The 18,870-nt window shown below is 43.8% G+C and overlaps 3 protein-coding genes across 5 annotated transcripts; 2 read left to right on the top strand and 1 right to left on the bottom strand.

The window, feature by feature from the left end:
- Positions 1 to 912: 912 nt before the first annotated feature.
- On the top strand, positions 913 to 18,005 carry LOC119209340 (acyl-coenzyme A thioesterase 5-like). The gene is made up of 4 exons (XM_062557798.1): positions 913 to 958; positions 16,113 to 16,599; positions 16,708 to 16,908; positions 17,054 to 18,005. Exons 1-4 carry the CDS (start codon positions 920 to 922, stop codon positions 17,662 to 17,664), a joined length of 1,338 nt encoding a protein of 445 aa, XP_062413782.1. The 5' UTR covers positions 913 to 919; the 3' UTR covers positions 17,665 to 18,005.
- Positions 1,928 to 5,075, bottom strand: LOC134105238 (uncharacterized). Of its 3 annotated transcripts, none has more exons than XM_062557797.1 (5): positions 4,298 to 5,075; positions 3,523 to 4,034; positions 2,743 to 2,920; positions 2,528 to 2,655; positions 1,928 to 2,302 (listed from the first exon to the last, which is right to left on the bottom strand). In XM_062557797.1, exons 2-5 carry the CDS (start codon positions 3,835 to 3,837, stop codon positions 1,967 to 1,969), a joined length of 957 nt encoding a protein of 318 aa, XP_062413781.1. In that variant the 5' UTR covers positions 3,838 to 4,034; positions 4,298 to 5,075; the 3' UTR covers positions 1,928 to 1,966. The 3 variants fall into 3 exon arrangements, with proteins under 3 accessions (XP_062413781.1, XP_062413780.1, XP_062413779.1); XM_062557796.1 differs by having other exon boundaries at positions 3,523 to 4,695; positions 4,785 to 5,075; XM_062557795.1 differs by having other exon boundaries at positions 3,523 to 5,075.
- Positions 6,850 to 9,091, top strand: LOC134105237 (acyl-coenzyme A thioesterase 5-like). Its single transcript, XM_062557794.1, has 3 exons — positions 6,850 to 7,828; positions 7,937 to 8,140; positions 8,286 to 9,091. Exons 1-3 carry the CDS (start codon positions 7,393 to 7,395, stop codon positions 8,891 to 8,893), a joined length of 1,248 nt encoding a protein of 415 aa, XP_062413778.1. The 5' UTR covers positions 6,850 to 7,392; the 3' UTR covers positions 8,894 to 9,091.
- Positions 18,006 to 18,870: the final 865 nt, after the last annotated feature.

The following is an 18,870-nucleotide window of genomic DNA, read 5'->3' as shown; positions in this document are numbered from 1 at the left end:
CATACAATTGAATAAAACAATGCAGTCTCCAATGCAATAGTATCTTAATAGTGTGAAAATATACATTTGTAGTTAACGGACCGTCAGACCCTCCAGCACCGGGCGGTCAGCTCATCTCAGCCCACAGAAAGCAGCCTGTTTTCGGCGAGTCTTCTGTGAAATGCTCCGCCGGTTTTCACGTCTCCGTAGCGGTTATACATGAGATTTAACTGTAGGCCTACTATAACGAGTCTTCATACGTTTTAATGTGGTGTCAGAGACTGATGTTGTTCACCGGTTACGTCTGTTTGAGGACAGAGTTTAGATTCATAACTTCATGTTTAAATGTAACTTTAACGTCTTGTCTGTATCCGCAGAGTGCAGCTTGTTTATTGTCCATCATTGCACATTAAAACGAACGATGTTTTAATTAAAGGACATGAGGGGACCGTCCTCAAGACTCCAAATCGGCAGCAGAACTTCAGCTTCAAAGAAACTCTGAAGCTCTGAATTATAATAATAATAAATATAAAACTCCACATATGAATTATTGTATAGTTCTCTGTGAGATCTTTGATGTGTGGTCAGCAGCTTGCTGTACGAGGACCACTACACTGATTATCAGCCTCTTGATGTTTGAGTAACAAGACAAACGGTAGGTGTGTGTGCATTCGAGTAATTTAGTATAATAGTTTTTTTTTGTTACTGTATCCAACCTCCTCCTCCTAAAACGATAAAGCTATTTATTTTATGACTGATAATATATATGGTGCTCAATATTATATATACCATTTCTAATTTTAAATGAAAATGAGACAACAGCTTGTTAATAGTAAAATATTTAAGTCAAAAACTAAATTAAATTGAGAAATGTCCCATGTGACAACTGGAACGAGAACACAGTGAAGTCTGTGAGGGGGTGATGAGGCAATTGGGTGGGATGGGGTGGGTTCGCAGACTCATTCTAGCCGAGCTGCAGGTAAGACACATTTCTATTTTATTTCACCTCATGATGTTCTTACACAGCAAAAATTTGTTGGGAGATTTGTTACCATGGGTGTTAAATTTATTACTTTCCGGGTGAACATACAGGTCCATCTTTGCTAGTGTTAAAACAACACTGGCGAAAGTGTTTACTATTCAAACACTGTGTTAGTGTTTCATTTTATCACTTAAGAGTGATAATTTCTCAACACTTTAAGTGTACACATGTAACACTTTATGGTGATTAATCACACAACCCTAGTGTATTTATTTTATGTTGATTTAATGTAAATACTTATTTTAAAATGGTAATGCAGATGAAATTTTAAAGATATACCTGTAGATATTTTTCAAAAACCAAGTGACTGAATTTATTTAGACATACATTTTTAATATATTTTAATGACATACAATTGAATAAAACAATGCAGTCTCCAATGCAATAGCATCTTAATAGTGTGAAAATATACATTTTTGTAAAAATATGACAAATTTGTCAGCACGATAGGACATCTGTACATGTCTATATACTGTCAAATAATCTGCTCTGACATTTTCAATAGAAATTTACTTAAATTTTAAAAGTAAACATTGCAACACTGCAATAACATCTTTAAATTGAAAATACAACAGTATTTGGCACATTACTTGCCATCAATTTTGAAATAACTGATGCACACATATCCAGGCTTTGAAATTAGGTTGTAGGTTGCTGTGGGCTATCAGGTGTCTCAAAAATATGGTCAACATTTGTCTCTTCAATAGAAGGTAACTCTGGAGCCTGTGTTTGATGGCTGGGAGCTGCATCCGTTTCTGCATTATTCTCATCTTCACAATGGATATAATGTAAATGCTTCCGAAAATAGGTGGTAAACTGTAAGCTGCATCCCTCTTGACACAATAAGTCTCAGCTTCTTACCTGAGTTCATGCCATGAGCTGACTTCAGGTGTGGAAACAATTTAATGCTTGTACCCAGCAAAGACTTACAAATGAAACATCTTCTCATTGTGTACTTTCCATTGAACTGTTTAACAGTTTCGCTCTCAGCTCTCGAGTGCGTGATGATTGGCTGGACGTGCTAGGATGGATTTTGTAGATTGTTGTCTGGATAAAGGTGAACATGTTGCTGAGAGATGGGTCATATTGTGCACCAAAGACATAATGAGCTTTAAAAAGCTCATCAAAAGCTACAAGTGAAGTACTTGCTTGACAGGGTATGAGATTCTTGTTGACCACAATGTAGAATTTAAGTGCATCTGCTTTGGTTTGTCCAGTGGCCAGAAGATAGGGTTGTCTGTCCTCCACCTCTGAGAGATGGTCCTCCAAACTTCTGCAGGACTGATTAATAACAATATAAAAATTACTCAAATGCCATAAATTCTAGCATACATTTAAAATCAGAACATAGTATATTTACCACAAATTTAGACTCTTAAGAGAAAATTGCATCTTTTAAAAAAAGAAAAACCCTACATCCTTTAGTTATAACAGTTCACTATTCTAATGGTTCGGTTTACAGTTATATTTGCTATGCTCAAGGAAAAATTCAGAACTTAAGCTAACCTTTTCAAATTTCAGGAGGCGACCAACAGCATCTCTCACACTAATCTTGGCTGCTCGCTTCCTTCCAGAAGGTTGGGGTGCAAGGAGGTGTAACAGCAAAAGCAGGGATGCTATGTCACTATCCCATTCTATAATTACAGAACACAGAGAACATTTCGTTAGCTTTCATAAATACAAATTGTAGCATTTTCGAGAGAACTGTGAAGTACTTTTACCTTCATTACTGTTGTCTCCGTTGATTTTTTCAGCAGATTTCAGTAGCTGTAGCAGGAATGCAGATGGATTTAGAGTTTTTGCCTGCTTAATCACATTTTCCTTGAAGGAGGTATTCCACTTCTCCAAAAATCTGGAGGCTGTTTCCAGGCCAAACATCAAAACAACGTCTTGATGTATCTGAAGAAAAAATAGGTCCAAACAAACAAAAAACTGCTTACACTACCAAATAATGACATCAGAAATTAGCACTGGTAACATTTTAGCACAAAAAAAAATGTAGTCAGAAAAAGAAAAAAAAATTCAGATGTTCATAAATCATGTACTGATCTACACTGATATGGTACTGAAAGACATGCTTAACTAAACAGTGAGTCAGTGCTCACTGTATTTGTGTTACATATGGTAGTTTAAAGTTGCAGTGAAGAAGTCAACATTAAGTCCTGATAAAGGAAAGCCACTGGCCAGTCAACATGGGTTCGTATTCAGGCTATACTGAAGATTAGACCTGTACAATATAATATTAAACATAGAATTTCTCTGCTGCTGCCTTTCTTGCCAAACGTGTTGTATTGTAAGTGAGTGACAGTTTATAACTGCTCATTGGCGCATGCTTCTTTAAAACTCAAGGTCAGTTGCAAATGTATTAATCGACAATTAATCGATCATTGATTAATCGTTAACATCCATAATTCTAAGTTGTTCATTTTAGGTGAAGGTTGCAACAGAGAAGCTGAAATATAATACTTTGGATTGTTAAGTCAGCTAGCATGAATACTCACCAGACCCTTGGTGTCCCGGAATCGAGGAAAAATGTGAAAGATGGAAGTGGACGACTTTGGGTCCTTTACAATCTCCTGACGGTACTGAAAGGTTTCTTTCATCTTCCAGAAGATGATATCACGATCAGTGCTGTGTTTAAGCAGTGAGATTGCTTCTTGGCAATCATCACCTGTTAGCTGATCTGTAAGGCAGATATTTTCCTCCATTCTAGGGCCACAAGATTTCTCATTTGATTGAGAGGGCATTTTACAATTAGTGTTTCTCTGAACCGTCTTTAGGCGATTCATAATAACCTGTGCCTCTCTGTGCGTCATAGTATTGTTCCTGTTAAAGAGACAAATTTGGGTAAAATGAATTAATTAAAAAAGCTACGATTTTAAGTTTCAAACATCTTAAACAACAAGCAGATATACTTAGATAGCCTGTCTTCCCTTCAGGATCTTTTAGGTTTGGAAAGAGAGTAATAATGCCAAGGGCATACATCTCTCTTGTGGCCTTAAGCGGTATCCTTCTGCAATAATAAACAACACACCATGAAACCAAAACCTCCTGTTTACTGGGGGTAAAAACAATAGCATCTATAAAAACCTTTCTTGGTACACTTGGCGTAAAAGTAATGTTGGATCACTTTAGAAAACACGAGTTAAGCAACTAGATGATTTATTTATTTATTAATAAATTGTATTAAATATTTAATAGTATTTCACAGGCAGGGTCACATTTGAATAAGTTGTAGGTACAGTGATCTTAACACATTAAATGATCAAAGCTTACCCTTCTTGTTCAGTCATGTGTGCAACCAATATATTAATCATCTCCTTTCTTTTGGAGGTTGAGAGATTACCAGTGTCTTTATAGTGCTGCATTACTTCTACGCCACCAGGTTTGCACTTCAGGATGTCTTCAATGGTCTAAACAGACAACACCAAAATGTACACAATCTATTGAAAAGCTTTTATTTATTTTTATAAACTGGTGAACATTTTTATTAAGCTGGGTTAAATCCCTTCTCTTACCAACCTCTTTTGCAAGCTCGGAATCATCCAACCTGGGTCTTTTGGAATGTAATGCAAACGTTTTGTTGCCTTCATTGCATTTAGTAAAGGTTGAAATCTTGCTGACAGAGTTCCCATCAGTCAGAAGAGGGGACAACTCATGTGCAGAAGTGGAATCTGTATAAAGTATATACAAATATTACTAACAAAAATGTAAACATCACCACAATTTAAAAATAAGACCAGAAAAGTATAAACATAATTACCATTATTAGTATGTAAACTAAAGCACATGCCCCTTTCAGCAACAAGTTCAGGAAATACATCCTTGTCCACTTCTGTAGAGGTGTCATCTGTTACCTTAACAGGTGTCTGTTCTCGAATGGCAAATGCTTTTTTTGCTGTAAATCAATAACTTCATTACTACCCACCAAAATATTATCATTAAGACATCAAAGTACTTTGTGCATTTACCGTATAATATAGCTTAATTTATAGACTTACCTTCAGTGACAAACTCCAAAGAGCATGGCTCTGTGAGTTTTATATATTTTCTAGTGTCCATGTATTGTGTTCTCTCCTTTACTGCCCAACCTGTAAAAGTTAAGCAAACTTTAATGACATTTTATACAAACAAAAATGACACAGAAAGATTAAAAAAAAACTAAGATACAAATTCATACAGTAAACTAATAGGAATTGTATTTGTCACCAAATGCATGTGACTGACAACATTACTGTCACGGTTTGGTCCCTCTTCCTGTTTTAGTTTGAAGTTTCATGTTCCTTGTGGTCCTGGGTTAACTTCACTTCCTGCCTTGTCTTGTGATTGTTTGATTGTTTCCACCTGTGTCCAATCACCTGCACCTCCCATGTGTATTTAAGCCCTGCGTGCCTGTGGTCCCTTGTCGCGTCATTGTCTAATGTCACTCTTCGTTGGTGTACGGTCCTCGGTTTGGTGAGTTTGGTCTTTTTGGTCTTTTTGAATAAAGAGCACGTCGAGAAGTCCTGCGTTTGAGTCCTCCCTGCAACCTGCGCCAGCCCGATATTGTGACAATTACAGTGTGAGCACACTGGTGTTATCTTATGTGTTTGCCAATGGGTGCTTGTCCTTCATAGGAAAAAGCAAAATAACAGACTCAATATGATTATGAATATATGAATATGAAGCAGAGAGATACAGAGAGTCATCTCATGTCTGAAAGCATTGACAGTCAAGGACAAAGTTACTTTAACACCTTCTCCACTAATTGCATAAAATCCAAAAAAACAGACTATTTGTTTTTTTGTCTTTAATAAATACCAATATATTCGTGTAATTACTCAGTTAACGTTCAGGCTAATAATGAGAAATGGAAATTCACTGTTAATTAAATAGTTATTGAACATCCTTTGGTTCCTTTCTCTGTGAAGTTCTGAACTTGTGACAGAGGAACACTACTGGTCCCCTCACCCCTTCTGAGACAAACTCAAAAAGAGTCAACTGGCTTGAGTTTAAAAATGATAAGGAATTTAATAACACAAGCAATACAGTTACAAAGTTAAAAACCTTATGAATTGTTTAATATTTTCGTCCCCTGGTCCAGGTCTAAAGCGACCTATCAAGCTGGCTCTCTCCTCACTGTACAACGGAATGCGATTGACTGCCGATTTAAACACGAATCCTCCTACGTAGGCCTTTGTTACCTTCCTTTCTGCTCCAAAGCGTCACATGACTCGCTCTGTGTTGAATCTGAAAGGCCTCACTGACCTGACCGATCCCTGTTCACTTAATACCCGATGATCTCACCTTTGGCCTAAAGCTTCATGTACACATGACATGCATAATATAATCATCTACTGGATAGTACACTTTTTTTGGAAAAAGTTAATGTTCTACCTCAGTACGACCGACTGTGCTCTTTCACATGGAGGCACACGGTGTTCTGGGTCATGTTTTGTGCCTCTATGTTTGTGACCTTGTGGTGGCAAAGATCATCGTCTACATCCGAGGTCGGCTACCAGTACTTGGGTTTCGCCCAGAGTCCCCTCTTGTTTTAGCATCTTACAACTGTATATTCCTGCTCTGAAGATGACATCCTTTGAGTAGGCTTGGTGCATGACTCGTATGTGTGTCAGCTCTGTCTCCTTTTGGCAAATATTTAATGTCCTGTTTTGATGATTTCTACACTGGTATCGAGAGAGAACAATAACACATCTTAAACCATAGCCGTTCTTCACATTTTAACCATTATGTTTAACTCAAAACCAACATTTGCCTTGATGGCGTTCATCCCTTGCCATAAACAACCTGACCGGAGAAAACAATTTTCAAAAAAACCCTCTTTAGGAAAAATGTGGTAGAAATGCTTTAATTTAAAAGTGTCCTTTCCCAGGTTTAATGTTACATTGTGGCAGAATGTTAATGTGTACAGCAATGAAATGACTATACATTGTGTTTGATTTAAAGTGCAATGATTATTATAACATGATAATGTAGTAACTAATATCTAATAACACAATACTATTCTATCACTAATTATCACATGTATCATCCTTTCTACCGCTACGTGCGCTGCTTAAATCCCTAACAAATTTGAGCATTATAGAAGAATTCTCCATAAGATCAGAGAGCCAACCATTTTGCTGTGTTTAAAACTATTGTTTACATAAGAACAATACTTCACCTCTGAGGTAAGGGGAATGTTTAGCTGGTTACATATTAATGTCCTATTTACTGGTGACTTTAGATGTGAAACTTCAAAGGTTCAAAAAAAACATTCATGACCTGTTCATCTGCTTTATTGGTGTTTTAGAGTCAATTGAATTTCCAAACTCTTCTTTTACATTTACAGTTAACATTTGTAAAGGAAAAATCACATCATTTTCCGAACCATGTACTCCCAAGTCCGCCTGAGTCTGCTGCCGAGAGCCAGGTGCATGTTTGACGAGCCCGTCCAGGTGAGGTCGAGGCAGGTGGTCACCCTGAGAGCCAGATCCACTGACGAGAAGGGAGTCGTGTTCAGCTCCTCGGCCACCGTCAGGGCCGATGGGAGCGGGCGGATCGACCTGGAGAGGGACCCCTCCCTCGGTGGGACCTACACCGGCGTCGAACCCATGGGTCTGCTTTGGTCCATGAGGCCGGACGCTTTGCACAAGAGGTTTCAGCTTTACAGTTCACTAAACCCCTACGTGGTGAAGTTCTCTGTGCACGAGGAGGAGGGCGGGATGTTGGCAAAGGCGACCAATCAGAGGCTCCTGATCGGAGACGGAGTCATCCGGCGCCCAATCAGAGAAGGGAATATTCGTGGGGTCCTCTTCACTCCGCCAGGTCCGTGGCCTTTAAGGATTTAAGTTGCATAGAAAATGAGACAACAGAACAGAGCACGCATGTCATGTATGTACGTCACTCTGAATCCTCCCGTGTCTTCCGATCCAGGACTGGGTCCATTCCCTGCGGTGCTAGATATGTACGTTTTAGGGGGAGGTTTCTCTGAGAAAAGGGGCGCTCTGCTCGCCACTCAAGGATTTGTGGTCCTGACCTTAGTGGTGTACGGTTACGATGACTTGCCCAAGAAGATCGACGAGATCCATCTGGATTATTTCGAAGAAGCAATACAGTTTTTGAGAAAACAAGATAAGGGGAGTTCTCAATCTTTTGAGGGTTTTTTTGTGGCACATTTTATGGTTTGGTTGTCTAACCACCCTTAGACTTGATACCATCAGAGTATTCTTCATGCCTATCTGCAGTAAAACTAATTAGTTATTAATTTTGTCCCCCCTGCAGGTTGGCAGTAAAGGAGTTGGTGTGATATCCATTTCAAAAAGTGGAGATCTGGCACTATCGATGGCCTCTTACCTGCAAGGTGTCAGGGCCGTGGTGTGGATCAACGGCTGCTCCGCCAACACACTTCTTCCCCTCTACTACAAGAAGAGCCAGATCCTCCCCGCGTTAATGGTTGACTTCAGCCAGCTGATTCCCACTGAGTCGGGGGCCTTCAATGCAAAGAAGGTTCTGAACGACCCTGGTGCAGAGGAGAACGAGGCCACCCTGATTCCTGTGGAACGGGCAGAGGGACGTCTCCTCTTTGCGGCCTCCGAGGACGACCTCAACTGGGACAGCAAGGCTTACGTGGACATGATGGTGGAGCGACTGCAGCGCCACGGGAAGGACAACTTTGAGAGTGTTTGTTACCCCGGAGCGGGGCACTGTCTAGAGCCGCCTTACGGACCCTACTTCCCCTCCGGTTTACATCGGTTCATAGGCAGGGTGGTCCTGTTCGGGGGCGAAGCAAGGTCCCACGCTGCTGCTGAGGTCCACCTGTGGAAGAAGATGCAGGAGTTTTTAAGGACTCACCTGAGCTGTGACGCCACGCAGACTAAAGCTGAACTCTAGATGCAAATATCCTGATGTTAGAGACATGGGTAACAGCTGAGAGGGGGGGGTTTACAACTGTCCTATCAAAGAAAGTGAAAATAATAAATCTACTGAAATAATAACATACAGCATTATTACAGAGTGTTAGTATCTGAATGTTTTTCTTTCATTGAGATGTGATTTTTAAATATACAGAGCAGTCTCTAATTGCCTCTTTGTCTTTCTTCAACACTCAAATGATTACATTACCTAGTGTGTTAACTTGGCAAAGTCATATTTATGGGGTTTTAATCCAGGAGAGTAACTGTGGCCGCAAGATGCCAATGTGAGCTTTAAAATAAGCCTCCTAAGACTAATATCTTCAGCTCCATTTCTTAGCATATCCACCGTGTGTTCCAAAGAGATAATTGTTAGTATGCTGCTTCACTGTCTTAAGCTCCATGGGCTCCAATACAAATTTGGGGACTAAATTATGTTAAAAAAAAAAAAGTTACACATTTTGTACACTGCCATCAGAGCTGTATTTATTACCACAGAGACATATAGATCACGTCAGCGCGTTCAGTCAAGTCTTGGGTCTCTTGAAAACCACCATTAATCTTTAGACAGCCATAGTTTTGTGGTAAAGTACTTGTTTGAGGTGTGGATTCTGTGTAAATCGCAAAATGACCTTTGAGCAGCTTGTTAATGATCCCAGGTGCGCAGTTACCGTGGTTACCCAGACACAAGCTGCAGTCTGTCTCACAGAACCTTAATAGCTGATTAGAGGAATCACATGACTTACACCACTTACCAGAGGTGTGGACTCGAGTCATGTGACTTGGACTCGAGTCAGACTCGAGTCCGAGTCATGTGACTTGGACTCGAGTCAGACTCGAGTCCAAGTCACATGACATCCCCCATCCGGCGTGTGACCTCGAAGGGCCCTTGCCACTTAGCCAGGAGTTTTGAGTTGGAAGAGGGAAGTAATACAAGTACCTTTTCTCCCGGTGTGAATTCTCGCAGCTTGGCCCCTCTCTTGTACAGCCGTTGTTGTCGTTCCTGGGCCTGGAGCAAATTCTCCCGTGACATCCTCCCCAGTGTGTGGAGCTTTGCTCGCAGGTCCAGGACGTACTGGATCTCGTTTTTTCCGGGGCTCGGACCTTCCTCCCAGCTTTCCTTAATAAGGTCCAGCACCCCTCTTGGTGACCTGCCAAACAGAAGCTCAAAGGGAGAAAATCCCGTGGAGGCCTGGGGGACCTCCCGGACTGCAAACAACAGAGGGTCAAGCCATTTGTCCCAATTACGTTCATCGTCACTAATAAATTTACAAATCATGGACTTCAGCGTCCTATTCATCCGCTCTACCAACCCGTCGGTCTGGGGGTGGTACACACTCGTGCGGACGGACTTAATGCCCAGTAACCCGTAAAGTTCTCCCAGTGTACGCGACATGAACGAGGTGGCCTGGTCTGTTAGAATCTCTTTCGGGATTCCAACCCGGGAGACGACCTGAAACAGAGCCTGCGCGACGCTCTTTGCAGAGATATTGCGCAATGGCACTGCCTCCGGATACCGGGTTGCGTAATCCATGAGGACTAACACAAAGCGGTATCCGCGTGCGCTCCGGTGAAATGACCCGATGAGGTCCATGCCGATGCGCTCGAACGGAACCTCCACCAACGGTAGCGGCCGCAGCGGGGCACGTGGTATGGCTGGTGAATTAACCAATTGACACTCCGGGCAGGACGCACACCAGCGGCGTCGGACGACCTCGCGTCACCGCTGAGCACCGCACACATACCGCATGTCCCTGTCGGTCGTGAACGCACCCCCACAGCCTGCCCCATTAGCGTGTTAAATCACTCCCAATCCGTTCCCAAAATTACGGGGTGCGTCAGGTGGGAGCTAAACGTGACCTTTATTCTATATTTTTTTCCCCTGAACCTAAGTTCGACGGACACTATGGGATACTCGTGAATGTCCCCGTGCACACATCTTATTTTCACCCGCGACGCTTCTACCAATGCCCCTGGCCGAACCAGGCTCTGGTGTATCATGGACTGCGAACAGCCCGAATCCACCATCGCCTGGCGTGTACCCCCCTGGATTCTTACCGGAACGCGGTACATCGCTCCCGGGCCGGGGGAGGGTGATGGAGCGCCGGCAACCCGGATCACCAGCCCCACCTCCATCAGCGGGCACTCCCTCCGCAGATGGCCGGGCTGCCCACACTTCCAGCACTCCTGCCCTGGCGTTTGAGAACCTCCGGGTGGGTCAGGAAGAGTGCCGGGGCTTGCTGCGGTCGGGGGGTCCCGGTGTCGGGTCATCGGCTCCCGCCGTGGGGCTGGTCGGGGTCGCCCTGTGGTCGGCTGCTGGCCCCATCCCCGTGGTGCGGCTGCTTGCAGGGTCGAGGGTGGAGCGCCCTCCCGGCCGTCGCGCCCGCTGGGGTGCACCGCCAGGTGGTCCTCGGCCAGGGTGGTGGCTGCCTCCAGCGTCGGTGGGCGGTGGTACCGGACCCACGCCGCTGTTCGGGCTGGGAGCCCCTCCATAAACTGCCCCACTACCACCTTTTCCAGTACCTCCGACGCTGTTCCCACCCCGTTCGGCAGGAGCCACCTGGCGGCTGCGTCCCGGAGCCGCTGCCCGTAGGCGAACGGCCGGTCCTCCGGTCCCAGCCTGGCACCCCGGAATCGCCGCCGGTGGTCCTCCGGCAGCAGCCCCAGTCGGTCCACTACTGCCTTCCTCACCGCTGGGTAGTCCCGCCGGGCCGCTGGAGGTAGCCCCATGGCGGCCGTCTGCGCCTCCCCAATCAGCAGTGGGAGCAGCCTAACGGCCCATTCCCCCACCGGCCATCCGCACGCCTCGGCCGTCGCCTCGAACGCCTCCAGGAACGATTGGGCGTCGTCCTCCGCTGTCATTCGGTGGAGGGTCGGGCTCACCAGTGTCGTCGGCCCCGGTGGTGGTGGCGCGAGTCCGGACCGCGCCGCCAATTGCTCCAGTGCCTGGGCTTGTCTCCCCACCTGGGCCTGGAGCACCCCCATGAACTGGCGGTTCGCCTCCGCTTGTTCTCTCTGAATCCCCGCCAGCTCCCCGATCATCTGCGCCAGCGCGACTGCTGGCTGGGTCGGCATACCCAGCTGCCCCTCGTCCGTCATCCTCTGCCGAGTTGGGCGCCACTGTACGGTGTGGGTGCGTGGGGTTGAAGACACGGCACAGGACCGCAGGGTGGTGGGTTTCAAAAATGCTTTTATTTACACAATTAATTAACTAGCTCGCTCGCTCGCTCGGTCGGTCGGTCTCCTTCTCCTCCTCGCTCGCCTCACTGTTTATAGGGGCGAGAGGAGACCCGTTAATTCCCCCCAGCTGGTTGCCAAGTGTTTCCACCTGGCACTGTTCCCCGAGCCACTCCCCCTCTCTCTCCCCCTGCAGCCGAGCCAAAACCACGCCCGCCACCACAGCTCCGTCATTCGCTCGCACGGTTTTTCGTATCACAGCTATGCCGACGACACCCAACTAATTCTCTCCTTCCTCGACTCGGACACTCAGGTGGCGGCACGGATCTCTGCATTTCTGACTGACATCTCCCAGTGGATGTCCGCTCATCACCTGAAGATCAAGACCGAACTACTTTTCTTCCCTGGAAAAACCTCGCCCACTCAGGACCTGACCGTTAACTTCGGCGACTCTGTGTTAACGCCCACTCAGAGTGCCAGGAACCTCGGCGTGACACTTGACTCCCAACTCTCCCTGACTGCCAACATCGCAGCGACGACACGATCCTGTAGGTACACGCTCTACAACATCAGGAGAATACGACCCCTTCTCACTCAGAAGGCGGCACAGGTACTGATTCAGGCCCTTGTCATCTCCCGCCTTGACTACTGTAACTCTCTGCTGGCAGGTCTCCCTGCTACCGCCATACGACCACTGCAGCTCATCCAGAATGCAGCAGCTCGACTGGTCTTCAACCTTCCGAAATACTCCCACACCACACCGCTTCTCCGTTCACTTCATTGGTTACCAGTGGCTGCCCGCATCCAGTTCAAAACATTGGTACTGACGTACCATGCTGTGAATGGATCGGGACCAGTCTACATCCAGGACATGGTGAAACCCTACATCCCAACTCGCACACTTCGATCTGCATCTGCCAAGCGGCTTGTTCCTCCCTCACTGAGAGAACAGCACTTGACGAGATCGCGACTCTTCGCTGTCCTGGCTCCCAGATGGTGGAATGAGCTCTCTGATGACATCAGGACTGCAGAGAGCCTCTACATCTTCCGTAGAAAACTCAAGACACACCTTTTTGGACTCTACCTTGACTAAAGCACTAGCAAACCGTAGCACTAACAAATGATAGCACTTAAATTGTACTTATAATGGCACTCTTCTATAACATGTTTTGTAACTGCTTATTTGATGAAAAATGTACTTTCTTGTTACTTGTTCTTCTGAGTTTGTATCTCTATGTGTAAATGCACTTATTGTACGTCGCTTTGGATAAAAGCGTCAGCTAAATGACATGTAACATGACGCAGCTATGCTTTTCAACATCAATCTACTCTCTTGCCCCTCCCCCACCCTGACCTCTCACTCACTCTCTCGGTCTATTTCTCTCCCTTCCTGGCCCTCTCTCTCCATCCCTCACTTCCTCACCCCCTCCCTAACAGCGGGGAAAAAGTCAAGAGACACACGCTGGTTAAATTCCGTTTCAAAACGGCGATGGGGACATGGAGGAGGAGGGACGTAAAGCTTCCCTGAAAAGAAGGAAGACGGGGAGCAGCACGGGGGCCTCTCGAGCCACGAAGGGGTCAAGGAACGGAAGGAGAACCAGAGGGAAGCAGATGATTCTGCGTCCTCTGCTGATTGGGACTCCACTGACGGCGCATCTTCTGGTGGGACAGTCACCAGCAAGTACGGGGTGGGGAGAGTCAAGCTCTTCTTGAAGGTAACAAAGAACATGAAGGACCTGGAGAAATACTTCTCTCGCACTGCACGGGTGGACGTAAGTAAAAAGAGTAGTGAGAGATACACCCAGCAGGAAGTCTTGATGAGGAAGATCATCCTGAAGATAAATAAATGAGGTGAAGGTTCTTCTGTGGACTGAGACGAGTTCCATCCGGCGGAGGAGGAGGATCCTGGCGGGTTTACGAAGGACGAGATACTGGTGGAGAACGACTGAGGACTGGAGCCAGAGTCAAGATTGACAAACAGTTCAACATTTAGACTTCAGTTTCGTCATGTGACATGTCCGTGTTTTTATTAAGAAAATAAAGATTTTTGGCGATAAAAAACAAAATTCCTCTCTTGTTTCAGTCGGGCTCATCAACAGATCCCGGGTCCCCACTGACTGACTCTGACATCCCTTTTTTGGTCACTTTTCCACTCCCTTCTCACTCCACATGCATATACCTGTCACAATGGTTTGCAACTCATACTGTACTTAAATGTGTATATTGCAACATCAGTTTAGGCCACACTTAATATTTCTGCGGATTTGTCTAGTTATACTAAAATTACTACTACTTCTACTGCTAGTACTACCAGTACAACAATGACAACTACAACTAATACTACTACTACTTATAATACTACAAGTTATCTATACAAAATTATCTATCTCAGCTTTGTAATTTCTGTATTTTCACTAATGTTTTGAAATTAATTTCAGTAATTATTATTTCTGTATTTTTTTATTTTTTTATTCTTTTGATCTTTCAGCATTCCAACGCATTTTCAGCAGGAAAGCGTTTTATATTTAACTAATGCAATGCACAAATCAATCACTGAACAATAGCTAAACTGAATGAGTACTAAAGTGTACTTTGATTACCAATGTTGATGTTATATTAATAAGTGACTGAAGGTGGACAATAAGGGTCTGAAGGTTGAGTATCTGAGTGATCACGCTGTAACTGGCTGAAAAAAAAGTATTTGTCAAAATATGGCTGTGAAAAATAGGCACAAGTTGCATGTTGTCACCCACTTTTGCATGTTTACCAATACAAGCACCTTTAAGATACCTTGGGCTCATTAGACATGATTCACATAATGTATGTTTTGAACCGTTGAAATACCTGTTTGACAATGTAGATGAATGCATTCAATTTATCATTTTATCCACTTTAATCCTGACATAACGCTCACAAATGAGCGTTTGCCTCAGACGTATCAGCCAGGGATAGAACTCTAGTATCATAAGTATTACTCCTGAAACATAGTTCTCTTCTTTATTGGCTATTCAACAAATCAGATGAACTCACCCTGTACGGTCCCAGTAGGAACAGTCCATTCCATCAATCGACCCAAAATTATTGACTGACCAGAGCCTTTAAAACCCACATCCAATAGTCTCATTCTAGCTGTGCACCGTGCTGCAGGTAAGACACATTTATATTTTATTTCAACTTTCTAACAGGAAAATAAAAAGATGAAACAAGACAAGTAATCATTTTTAAATAAAATTTTGTGTCAATAGTGTGAGTTGGAGTGTATTTTTTATGTCTAGGATTATCTAATCACAGCTATGTATTACAGAGTGTTCTCTCCTGTCATCATAGGGAATAAACACAAGTATTTGAGTGAAGCAGAGAGATACAGAGAGTCATCTCATGTCTGAAAGCATTGACAGTCAAGGACAAAGTTACTTTAACACCTTCTCCACTAATTGCATAAAATCCAAAAAAACAGACTATTTCTATTTTTGTCTTTAATAAATACCAATATATTTATGTAATTACTGGGTTAACGATCAGGCTAATAACGAGAAATGGAAATTCACTGTTAATTAAATAATAGTCATTGAACATCCTTTGGTTCTGTTCTCTGTGAAGTTCTGAACTGGTGACAGACGAACACTACTGGTCCCCTCGCCCCTTCTGAGACGAGGAGTCAAAAAAGAGTCAACTGGCTTGAGTGTTAAAATGATAATGAATTTAATAACACAAGCAATACAGTTACAGAGGGTAAAAAACATTCTGAATAATATAATTTGATTTAGTATAGTTCAAACTATACAATAGTATAGTTTTTTTTGTTAAAACTATTTACTACCAGCGTAATAACAATACTTCACCTCTGAAGTAAGAGGAACATTAAGCTGGTTAAATATTACTTAATGTTCTATTTACTGGTGACTTCAGGTGTGAAACTTAAAGAAAACAAAGGTCCAACAAAAACATTCATAACGTGTTCATCTGCTTTGTTGGTGTTTTAGAGTCAAGATAATTTCCAAACTCTTCTTTAACTATTACAGTGGACATTTGTAAAGAAACAAAGGATTTTCAGAAGGATGTCCTCCCAAGTCCGCCTGAGTCTGCTGCCGAGAGCCAGGTGCATGTTTGACGAGCCCGTCCAGGTGAAGGTGGCCGGGCTGAGGTCGAGGCAGGTGGTCACCCTGAGAGCCAGATCCACTGACGAGAAGGGAGTCGTGTTCAGCTCCTCGGCCACCGTCAGGGCCGATGGGAGCGGGCGGATCGACCTGGAGAGGGACCCCTCCCTCGGTGGGACCTACACCGGCGTCGAACCCATGGGTCTGCTTTGGTCCATGAGGTCGGACACTTTGCACAAGAGGTTTCAGCTTTACAGTTCACTAAACCCCTACGTGGTGAAGTTCTCTGTGCACGAGGAGGGGGGCGGGATGTTGGCAGAGGCGACCAATGAGAGGCTCCTGATCGGAGACGGGGTCATCCGGCGCCCGATCAGAGAAGGGAATATTCGTGGGGTCCTCTTCACTCCGCCAGGTCCGTGGCCTTTAAGGCTTTAAGTTAAATAGAAAATGAGACAACAGAACAGAGCACGCATGTCATGTATGTACGTCACTCTGAATCCTCCCGTGTCTTCCGATCCAGGACTGGGTCCATTCCCTGCAGTGCTAGATTTGTACATTTTAGGGGGAGGTTTCTCTGAGAAAAAAGGCGCTCTGCTCGCCACTCGAGGATTTGTGGTCCTGACCGTAGTGGCGTACGGTTACGATGACTTGCCCAAGAAGATCGACGAGGTCCATCTGGATTATTTTGAAGAAGCAATACAGTTTTTGAGAAAACAAGATAAGGGGAGTTCTCAATCTTTTGAGGGTTTTTTTGTGGCACATTTTATGGTTTGGTTGTCTAACCACCCTTAGACTTGATACCATCAGAGTATACTTTATGCCTATCTGCAGTAAAACTAATGAGTCATTCATTTTGTCCCCCCTGCAGGTTGGCAGTAAAGGAGTTGGTGTGATATCCATTTCAAAAACCGGAGATCTGGCACTATCGATGGCCTCTTACCTGCAAGGTGTCAGGGCCGTGGTGTGGATCAACGGCTGCTCCGCCAACACACTTCTTCCCCTCTACTACAAGAAGAGCCAGATCCTCCCGGCGTTAATGCTTGACCTCAGCCAGCTGATTCCCACTGAGTCGGGGGCCTTCAATATAAAAAAGGTTCTGAACGACCCTGGTGCAGAGGAGAACGAGGCCACCCTGATTCCTGTGGAACGGGCAGAGGGACGTCTCCTCTTTGCGGCCGCCGAGGACGACCTCAACTGGGACAGCAAAGCTCATGTGGACATGATGGTGGAGCGACTGCAGCGCCACGGGAAGGACAACTTTGAGAGTGTGTGTTACCCCGGAGCGGGGCACTGTCTAGAGCCGCCTTACGGACCCTACTTCCCCTCCGCTTTTCATGTGGTTACCGGCAGGGTGGTCCTGTTCGGGGGCGAGGCCAGGTCCCACGCTGCTGCTGAGGTCCACCTGTGGAAGAATATCCAGGAGTTCTTCAGGACTCACCTGAGCTGTGACGCCACGCAGACTAAAGCTAAACTCTAGATGCACATATCCTGATGTGAGAGACATGGGTAACAGCTGAGGGGGGGTTACAACTGTCGTATCAAAGAAAGTGAAAATGATAAAACTACAGAAACACAAAAATACAGCATTATTACAGAGTGTTGGTATGTGAATGTTTTTTAAAATATTCAAAGCAGTCTCTAATTGCCTCTTTGTCTTTCTTCAACACTCAAATGATTACATTACACAGTGTGTTAACTTGGCAAAGTCATATTTATGGGGTTTTAATTCAGGAGAGTAACTGTGGCCACAATATGCCAATGTAAGCTTTAAAATAAGGCTCCAGGTGATTGAGTTTCATTTGTTAGTTAATTTGGAGACTAATATCTTCAGTTCCATTTCTTAGCATATCCACCGTGTGTTCCAAAGAGAGATAATTAGTTGGAATGCTTCAAGCATTCCAACTAATAATAAAAATAAGGCGGAATAAAGAAAAGAAGAACAATACTTGGAATGCTTGAAGCATTTCAACTAATAAGGCGGAATAAAGAAAAGATGAACAATACTTGCAATGCTTCAAGCATTCCAACTATTGTTCTTCTAATCTTTATTAGTTGGAATGCTTCAAGCATTCCAACTAATAATAATAATAATAAAAATAAGGCGGAATAAAGATTAGAAGAACAATACTTGGAATGCTTGAAGCATTTCAACTAATAAGGCGGAATAAAGAAAAGAAGAACAATACATGGAATGCTTCAAGCATTCCAACTATTGTTCTTCTAATCTTTATTAGTTGGAATGCTTCAAGCATTCCAAGTATTGTTCTTCTTTTCTTTATTCCGCCTTATTAGTTGGAATGCTTCAAGCATTCCAACTAATAATTCCAAATATTGTTCTTCTAATCTTTATTCAACTCATTTAATTTTTGTTGGAATGCAGTCATGCATTCCAAGTATTGTTATCCTAATCTTTATTCTACTTGTTGGAATGCAGTTATGCGATGACAATCCGGAAAACTCCACTCTAAATTCGAAAGAAACCCCAAAACTAATGAAACATAATTAGTGATTATGAAAAAACTATAATAGATATCAACAAGCTGTTTTTTAATGAAATTGTTAAGACTTGTGTCAACATTTTAAAGTTTAAATGGTGTCTCTAGCTGAAAGATTGGAAAAGCTGAAAAAGTTGAAAGTTGAACAAGTTTTGAGAGGATTTGAAAATTTTATCCATTGGAAACCA

This window comes from Pungitius pungitius, chromosome 15 (assembly GCF_949316345.1).
Source record: "Pungitius pungitius chromosome 15, fPunPun2.1, whole genome shotgun sequence".
NCBI lineage: Eukaryota > Metazoa > Chordata > Actinopteri > Perciformes > Gasterosteidae > Pungitius > Pungitius pungitius.
The sequence above is the reverse complement of the archived record's forward strand: the minus strand, read 5'-3'. Positions and strand labels throughout refer to the sequence as shown.